Below are 10,324 nucleotides of genomic sequence, written 5' to 3'. Positions count from 1 at the left end.
AGAATCTCATTGAGCTCATGTTAAAATGCCCAACTTTACAGCAGAAGAACACATGTTTACAGTCTGGGACACATTGTGCTTTTGGTCTATACGGCTAATTTTGCCCTTCATGACGACTGTGAGGGGGTGAATTTTTTTATAACTCATTCGTTTACATTATATAAAGCATTAAAGTTCTGCATAATTAAGGGCGTGGCCACTTTGAGTGACAGGTGGATTGTCGTTTGTCTGCTGTCTGTTAGTCATCGCGTCACTTAAGCTCCGCCCACGTCCCGCCTTTTTGCCCATTTTCTGTTATCCGGGAGTGACGCACTGACAAGATGGCGACGGCCGGCTCGACCCGACTTTACGCTTCAGAACTGCTCATCAGAATCCTTTGGGTTACGTCAAGGACACTACGTCCATATTTTACGTCATAATAACAAAATCTAACAAAATGTTAAATAATGTTAGCAACATGTAAAAACATGTTAGCAACATGCTAATTCATGATAAATACTTGCAAAATGTTAAATCATGCTAGTAATAATGCTAAATCATGCTAGCAAAATGTTAACAAGCTAAAACATGTTAAATCGTACTAACATGTTAAATCATGTAAGCAATGTGCCAAAAATGCTAATGACATGTTAATTCATTGTAATTAATGTTAGCAAAATGTAAAAAAATGCTAAATCATGCTAACAACAATGTTAAATCATGCTAGCAAAATGTTAACAAGCTAAAACATGTTAAATCATACTAGCAACTAGGGCTGCACGATTAATCGAAATCGAACCGCAATCGCGATTTGGCTTATGTGCGATTATGAAAGCGAAAAGGCTGCGATTTTAATGAAATAGATAAATGCCCAGCGTGTCAGTGATCAGGAGTAAACGCTGCTCCGTCTGAAAGCACAGGTGTCAAACATCTTCAAAAACTAGTAATGTGAAGCGTTCATAAACCTGTTGTCCAACAAAATACGTTTAATAACATGTTTTAACTCACTTCATATAGTGAGTCGAGCTGATGTGGCTTCTTATCTCAGAATTTAGTACATTTAGCACTGCATACTTTATTATAATGAAAATACCTGAGAAGACTTGAAGAACTCAATACACCATATCTTGTCGCAGAAGTATTATCTTCATGTTTAATCAGTCAAAGCGTTTCTATCTTCGTTTTATTCAGCAAAGAGCGCAAACTTTACATTCGGGATTTCCTGAAAACAAACGATTACTTCACTGGCGCAAATGTGGAGTTTCTGCTCGAGGGCGCCCTCTGGCCTCCAGTATGAATTAAACTTTTGGGTAGAAAATAAGAAAAATAAAACTTCTCTCTAAATAAATTTAGATGACAATCCATGTTTTTCTTCATTGTACAGGAGTTTTAATCCCCACAGTGGATGCATAAGAGGCTCATATTTCATATTAAAGACATAGACTTTAAGAAATTTTTATAATAATAATTATTTTTTACAATAAATCCTTAGACATTTCTAATGATTTTTAGTCATAGGCTGTCTGCATACTAACAGGTAACCCATAATTTTTAGTTTTCTGTAAAATATAAATATTATTATTATTATTATACTGTTATATTTAATCTTAAATGCTCTATTTTAATAAAAAAAAAGAATGTTATTGTAATAGTAATATTTATTATTTTTATTTAGCAATAATAATAATCATTATTATTATTATTAGGGCTGTCAAAAGATTAATCGCGATTAATCGCATCCAAAATAAAAGTTTGTGTACTCTGTTAATTATTATTTATATATAAATACACACACATTCATGTATATATTTAAGAAATATTTGCATGTATATACTGTTTATACATTTATATAATCTATAAAATATATAAATATAAATGTTTTATATATAAAAATTATATTTCTTTCTTAAATATATACATGACTGTGTGTGTATTTATATATAAATAATAATTAACAGAGTACACACACATATATTATGTAAACACAAACTTTTATTTTGGATGCGATTAATCGCGCTTAATCTTTTGACAGCCCTAATTATTATTATTATTAGTCACATTAATATATAAACACAAAATTTGATATACACACACTTTTCATTTGTAAAAATATATAAATAATAATAATAGCATTTTAAATCGCAATCACAATTTTAACCAGAATAATCGTAATTAGATATTTTCCCAAATCATGCAGCCCTACTAGCAACATGCTAATTCATGTTAGCAGAACGTTAAATCATGCTAGTAACATGCTAATTCACGGTAAAACATGCTAGCAACAATGCTAAATCATGCTAACAACAATGCTAAATCATGCTAGCAAAATGTTAACCAGCTAAAACATGTTAAATCATACTAGTAACATGTTAATTCATGTTAGCAATGTGCCAAAAATGCTAATGACATGCTAAATCAAGTTAGCAAACTGTTAAAAAAATGCTAGCAACATGCTAATTCATAATAACAAAATCTAGAAACGTTTTAAATCATGCTAGCAACGTGTCAAAACATGCTAGTGACATGCTAATTCATGCAAAAACGTGAAAACATGTGCTAGCAACATACTTCGCACACCGGATGAGAAGCTAGAACACATTATTATATAGAATACATAGTGTAGACATTATCTTAATTTCATAATGTCTTTAAACTAGGGCTGTCAAAAGATTAATCGCGATTAATCGCATCCAAAATAAAAGTTTGTGTTTACATAATATATGTGTGTGTACTCTGTTAATTATTATTTATATATAAATACACACACAAGCATGTATATATTTAAGAAAAACATATTATTTTTATATATAAAACATTTATATTTATATTTAGATTATATAAATGTATATACAGTATATACATGAAAATATTTCTTAAATATATACATGAATGTGTGTGTATTTATATATAAATAATAATTAACAGAGTACACACACATATATTATGTAAACACAAACTTTTATTTTGGATGCGATTAATCGCGATTAATCTTTTGACAGCCCTACTTTAAACATAGCAATATTGCTGGCCATACCTGTGATTGGTCCGAGGCGCGGCGCTTCTCGTCCAAATCAAATCAATAAGTAAATCATACTCAACTACTATGTGTAAACAACTTTTCCTAATTAGGCCTGCTCTTTTATGATGAATAGTATCATTATACATGATGTTTAAAATGCTTCTTGTGTCCATATATTTCATTATAAAATGGCATACTATGTACACTACCCTTCCTAAAATACAATTAATATTGTCATCATTCATTGATTTCATGTTAAAATAATATACAAATTCACTACCCTCTTTGAAATACAATAATCAGTAAAAAAAAAGAATCATAAAATTAATCCGGAAAAATAATCGTTAGATTAGTCGACTAATCGGGAAAATAATAATGGTTAGATTAGTCGACTAATCGGGAAAAATAATAATGGTTAGATTAGTCGGCTAACCGAGGAAAATAATAATCGTTACATTAGGCGACTAATCGAGGAAAATAATAATCGTTAGATTAGTCGGCTAATCGAGGAAAATAATAATCGTTAGATTAGACGACTAATCGAGAAAAACAATAATCGTTAGATTAGTCGACTAATCGAAAAAAATCAATAAAAATAAAATAATCGTTAGATTAGTCGACAGAAAAAAATAATCGTTAGTTGCAGCTCTAGAATACATTGTGTAGACATTATCTTAATTTCATAATGTCTTTAAACATAGCAATATTGCTGGCCATACCTGTGATTGGTCCGAGGCGCGGTGCTGGGCTTCTCGTCCGGTGCATCTTTTGTTCTATTTTTTGGAACGGCCAATGATGCTCAATTGTAATGTGACTCTGGTCTTCTCTCAGGTATGTCCCATGAGCGCCTCCCCCTTCGTGGACCCCTGCAAGCCCGGTCATGAAATCTGGGAGGAGTTCTCCAGGAGTTTCATCCCGGCTGTCCGAGAAGTGGTGGAGTTTGCCAAGCGAATCCCTGGCTTCCAGGACCTCTCCCAACACGACCAGGTCAACCTCCTCAAGGCGGGAACCTTTGAGGTAAGGCGACAGACGTCCTGCCGGATCTCGGGCAGCACTAGAGGATGGATACCCGACCCGAGCCCGACGGACATAAATAATGTTCGGGTTCGGGTCGGGCTCGGTCACGTCAGTGCAATAAGGCATTGAACATCTGAAATTTAAAACAGCTTATGTAGGTAGCCAATGGGCCTTTTTAACTTGATGTTTTTGTGATTAAAATCAATTAAAAATATTACCTTAACATTCGTCTTCCTGTGCGCGGAAATTTGTTTATGTAGCTGTGATAACGCGCAACACGTGCGTGCATATTGCATATTATTAGGCTACATGTGGCTGGCAGCGCAACTTAAGCGCTGCTGGCAGGACCATCGAGCAGAGGAACGCCTTAGCCATCCACAGTTGATGCAATCCTTTTTCTGCATAATAACATGGATTAGCCTAAACTTGGATGTTGCCATGTTGCAGTTTAGTAGCCATACAGTTTTCGAGAAAAATGGTAAGAGTGATTTTCACTTCAATAAGCTGCATTTGTGTTAAGGCCTGTTCACACCGGGACGATTTTCGCGCGCGTTTATCGCCGACGTTTAACGCCTCGTGACTAAACGTAAGGGTGCCAATGTGAGTGTTCACACCGACGCGTAAAACGGCAGGCGTAAAAGCGTCATTTAAAAAAAACGCCTCGGTTCGTTTTTTTTATTTTGACGCGGCGCGTTAAAAACTGGCCGACCAATGAGATCCGCGCTTTTGTTCACGCGCCTGGAGCTGCTGAAGTGACAGTAAAACACGACTTGGTGGCGCTCAAGCACAAAATCGGTCTTGCCGAGCACACACTGATACGACGAAGAAGTAGTAAGTAGACAAAGAAGAAGATGAGCTGCTAATGCTGCTTGCCAGTTAGCAAAAAGTGTGTGAATGCTTTTGCCATAGACATAATATATCTGTGGTTTTGGCAAGCACGTAAATACTGTCTCTCTTCTTCTTCTGTGTGACAAGCGAGTGTCAGAAGCGTAAAGTGCCGCAGCACCACCTTGTGTACCGGGAGCGCATCTACTGAATGTGCACGTTCACTCGGCGCATCGCCAGTGGAAATCGCTTGGGTGTGAACACTCAAGACGCGCCGAAAAACGTCACGAAAAACGCTGGCGATAAGCGCGCGCGATATTCGTCCCGGTGTGTACAGGCCTTTACGTTGATGTTTTGTTCTGTTAGCTGGGCCATTTTGGTAGACCTTTGTTCATTTAATTTTGGTTTCACAATTGGCTATTTGATTTGGCCCCGTGTTAACGTGTGTATTTGTTTCCCCGTGTGCGCGCTGATGCGCTCATCTGTAATCATTTCAGATTGCCTTCCTACAGTTGCTTAATAAAAGCGGGCTTTCCACACGAACAAACGTACATGTGTCATTAGTATGAGAAAAAACAATAGTGTAAATGTCTGAAGAATGACAGACAAGGGAGGTTTCCGAACTTTTAATCAGAATTAAGATGAACACACTCTCACTCAAGCGCATCCGCCTTCAGGATTTGTTTCCACCCCTCTGAACTCCCTTTGTTAACCCTATCACTGCCGGTGCAAAACAAAACAGCAATTTCACATCTATGAAGAGTCTGTGCGCTACATTCGGGCTCGGGTCGGGCTCGGACATAAATATCTTAATGCCTGTCGGGCTCGGGTCGGGTTCGGTTACTACTCTGTCGGACGCGGGCCGGGCTCGGACAGAAAAATGCGGCCCGATCCGCACTCTAGGCAGCACCAGCCGTCCAGCAGCCCCTAACGCTCTCCTCCGCTCTCCTCCGCTCAGGTTCTGATGGTGCGCTTCGTGCCTCTGTTTGACGTGAAGGAGCGGACGGTGAGCTTCCGCAGCGGGAGGAGGTACAGTGTGGACCTGCTGCGCTCCATGGGCGCCGGAGAGCTGCTCAACTGCATGTTTGAGTTCAGCGAGAAGCTCTCGGCCCTGAGGCTCAATGAGGAGGAAATGAGCCTGTTCTCCGCCGTGGTGCTGGTGTCTGCAGGTACATCAGCCCAACACATCCACCACAAGCCTGCAAGCTTATACAGTTTACTTTGAATATTATTAATTAACTTTAATTATTATGTATTACTTTAATTCATATAAATATTTTTTATAGAATAATATTTATTTATTAATGATTTATATGGTTTAAAGGGTTAGTTCACCCAAAAATGAAAATTCTGTCATTAATTACTTACCCTCATGTCGTTCGACAGCCGTAAGACCTCCGTTCATCTTCGGAACAGAAATGAAGATATTTTAGTTGAAATCTGATGGCTCTGAAAGGCCTCCATTGGCTCAATGGCACGGTTCACTCTCAAGACCCTTAAAAGGTACTAAAGACGTCGTTACAAAGTCCATCTCACTACAGTGGTTCTAAAATAACTTTATGAATCGGCGAGAACAGTTTTTGTGTGCAAAAAAAACCCTAAATAACGACTTACATAGTGATGACGATTTCAAAACACGGCCTCATGAAGCTTCGAAGCGTTATGAATCAGTGAGTCGATTCATGATTCGGATCGTGTGTCAAACCGCCAAACTGCTTAAATTTGGCGATTCAAACTGCTGAATCGACTCACTGATTCATAACGCTTCGAAGCTTCATGAGGCCGTGTTTTGAAATCGTCATCACTATGTAAGTCGTTATTTAGGGGTTTTTTGTGCACAAAAACTATTCTCGCCGATTCATAAAGTTGTTGTAGAACCACTGTAGTGAGATGGACTTTGTAACGACGTCTTTAGTAACTTTTAAGGGTCTTGAGAGTGAACCGTGCCATTGAGCCAATGGAGGCCTTTCAGAGCTTCAGATTTACACTAAAATATCTTCATTTGTTTTCTGAAGATGAACGGAGGTCTTACGGGTGTCGAACGACATGAGGGTGAGTAATTAATGACAGAATTTTCATTTTTGGGTGAACTAACCCTTTAATTAATATTAAACTATTAAATTACAATTTTAAAATTATATATATATTTTTTTTTATTATGATTTGCTTTTAATAATTATAAAATCATTTTTATTATATACATTTTTTTTGCATGCTTTTGCAGACCGGCCATTAAGAAATGTAAATGGCACATTACTAAAGCTTAAACTAAAATTAAAGTTAAAAATGAAAATATAAAAAAATTTAAAAGTGCACTTGACTTTTTAAAATTGTAATTAATATAAATTATTTTTAATGAATTTAATATAAATTATTTGTTTTTATTTATTTAAAAGTTGTTATTATTATTTATAAATTATAAAAACATTTATAAACAAAATATAAATTTAATAAAAAAATAAAGAATTCCTTTTTGCTATTAATTTAATATTTATAAATTATTTATTTTTAAATGTACAAATACATTTAGACAAAATATGAATTTAATACAAATAAGAATAAATTAAATATTGCTATTAGTTTATTATTTATAAATCATTTATTTTCAAATTATAAATATATTTATAGACAAAATACACATTTTATATAAATAAATATATTTATGCTGTTAGTTTATTATTTATTCATTATTTATTTAAAAACGTGTATATATACACATTTAAATACAAATATAAATAATGCATTTTTGCTATTAATTTATTATTTATAAATTATTTATTTTAAAATGTTTACATACATGTATAGACAAAATATAAAGCTAATGCAAATAAAGAATACATGTCTGCTATTTATTATTTATAAATTATTTATTTTAAAATTATAAATACATTTATAAAAAATATATATAAATTTAATATAAATAATAATTTTTGCAATTACTTTTATTATTTATAAATTATTTATTTTTAAATGATAAATATATCTATAGACATATAAATGTAATCTAAATAAAGAATATATTTTTTGCTATTAATTAATTATTTATAGATTATTTATTTTTTATGTATAAATACATTTATAGACAAAAATATATACATTTAATATAAAGAATACATTTCTGTTATTACTTTATTATTTATAAATTTTTTATTTTAAAATTATACATGCATTTATAGAAAAAAAATATAAATCATAATTTTTGCAATTACTTTTATAATTTATAATTATATAATTAAATTATAAATACATTTATAGACAATATATATACATTTAATATAAATAAAGAATACATTTCTGCTATTACTTTATTATTTATAAATTATTTATTTTAAAATTATACATGCATTTATAGAAAAAAAAATATAAATCATAATTTTGCAATTACTTTTATTATTTATAATTATTTATATAATTAGATTATAAATACATTTATAGACAATATATATATATACACATTTAATATAAATAAAGAATACATTTCTGCTATTACTTTATTATTTATAAATTATTTATTTTAAAATTATACATGCATTTATAGAAAAAAAATATAAATCATAATTTTGCAATGACTTTTATTATTTATAATTATTTATATAATTAAATTATAAATACATTTATAGACAATATATATACACATTTAATATAAATAAACAATACATTTTTGCTATTACTTTATTATTTATAAATTATTTATTTTAAAATTATACATGCATTTATAGAAAAAAATATAAATCATAATTTTGCAATTACTTATTATTTATAATTATTTATTTTTAAATTATAAATACATTTATAGACAATATATATATTTAATATTAACTAATTTGCTATTAGTTTATTATATATAAAATAAACATTTAAGCACATAAATATTCTATTTAATTTAATTGATTTAACAGGGACCATACACAACTAGCGAAATAGCTAATTTGCATCTGCGGTCCAAATATTGGTTCTAATAAGCATGCGACTTTCATCTAACGTACATTTGTGTGTGCTTCCGCAGAGCGATCGGCCATCGAGAACGTAAGTGGCGTGGAGGCCCTGCAGGAGAGCCTGATCAGAGCCTTGAGGAACCTGATCATGAAGAACCACGCCAACGAAGCCGCCATCTTCACCAAGCTGCTCCTGAAGCTGCCAGAGCTGCGCTCGCTCAATAACATGCACTCCGAGGAGCTGCTAGCCTTCAAAATACAGCCGTAAAACTTCCCTACACTCACTGTCTGACCAATCTGGGCTGTACGTTTTACTCTCGAATGTATTTAACAGGCTTTTTTTACTCCTGGATCTTTCAGAGGATTTTAAAAGCGATATCAGTGTGATTTGCTCTCTACGCACAAGCGAAGGTCGTCTACGTTTCACATGTTTCTTCTTCCGTCTTTTCATTATGTGCAATAGCTGCTAAAGCATGGCTATTTGTATAAGAGCAGCTTTACGTCGTGTCTTCTTTGAAAGATTTGATTATGTGTTGTAGATGTATATATATAAATATATATATATAAATATACAATGTCATTTTTTCTGAATGTATGTCTGTTTCTAGCAGCATGTTGGCATCGTTTGAACCTGTATAACAGGGCAATGCTTTTGCACGAGGTGTCGAGGAACAGATGACACCATAATAACGGTGCACGGGCACAGAGGATTTATGAGCGCCGTCACTTTAAATTATGTTTTTATATATAGACAGAGTCTTCCATTACGCAGAGGGAAACATGTACAGTGAACAAAAGTACGCTTCGTGCACAAGTCAGAGTTTATTTATGGATCTTTTTTTTTTTTTTTTACAGATTGCCTTATTACTCTTGAACATGTTAAGCAGAGCAGGGAACCCATGTTAAAATCCCAGTTATTTTGGGATGCACTGCTCCCGGTTTACTCTATGCATATGGAAACAGCTTGACAATATGGACATTTCTCAGCCTGTAACCTATAGGAAATGACGTACTACTCCCGTGTTCAGCTCTGCTGTGTTTATGTGTTTTGTTTCTTTATGAATAACAGTGCAGTATGTATAGTTGTGTATATCTATTTGAAATATATCATTATAAAGTAAATAAATATTTACTTGTCATTTGTTGTCACGCCTTTTTATTGCACTTCATATCTTTATCCACTAGAGGACGCTGAAAGCTATGATGTGCTGTGAACGTATTGCGTCTCTTGAATAAAATAAAGGTGCAATTTTAAATATATATATATATATATATATATTAGGGCTGGGCAAATTAACGCGTTAACGCGGGCGATTAATGTTCATCAAAGAACAACGGGAACAGAAAATTGTAGCTTTAATGATGATTTATCTATATTTCATTTATTATTTATGCAGTTAAGAAAGGTGTTTGATAACTATTACATTTCTGTATATATATAACAGGGAAGGCCATGGGTAAATATAACATTTATTATTTTGGGTTTATGTAAAGATTGTTTTAAGTTCACTTAAATTAAAAGTTGTTTTTTTAAAGCCTAATAAATGTT

The 10,324-nt window shown here is 33.0% G+C and overlaps 1 protein-coding gene across 1 annotated transcript in view; it reads left to right on the top strand.

Moving 5' to 3' along the window:
• The window catches only part of nr1d2a (nuclear receptor subfamily 1, group D, member 2a), an 18,750-nt gene extending 9,564 nt beyond the window's left edge, over nucleotides 1-9,186 (top strand). The window contains 3 exon segments of the mRNA XM_079837619.1: nucleotides 3,830-4,015; nucleotides 5,799-6,009; nucleotides 8,847-9,186. Coding sequence (XP_079693745.1) covers nucleotides 3,830-4,015; nucleotides 5,799-6,009; nucleotides 8,847-9,043 — 594 coding nt within the window. The 3' untranslated portion in view covers nucleotides 9,044-9,186.
• Nucleotides 9,187-10,324: the final 1,138 nt, after the last annotated feature.

Source organism: Gobio gobio, assembly GCF_949357685.1.
Source record: "Gobio gobio genome assembly, chromosome: 15".
Taxonomy (NCBI): Eukaryota; Metazoa; Chordata; class Actinopteri; order Cypriniformes; family Gobionidae; genus Gobio; species Gobio gobio.
Note: the sequence above shows the minus strand (reverse complement) of the source record. Positions and strands in the feature narration are given on the sequence as shown.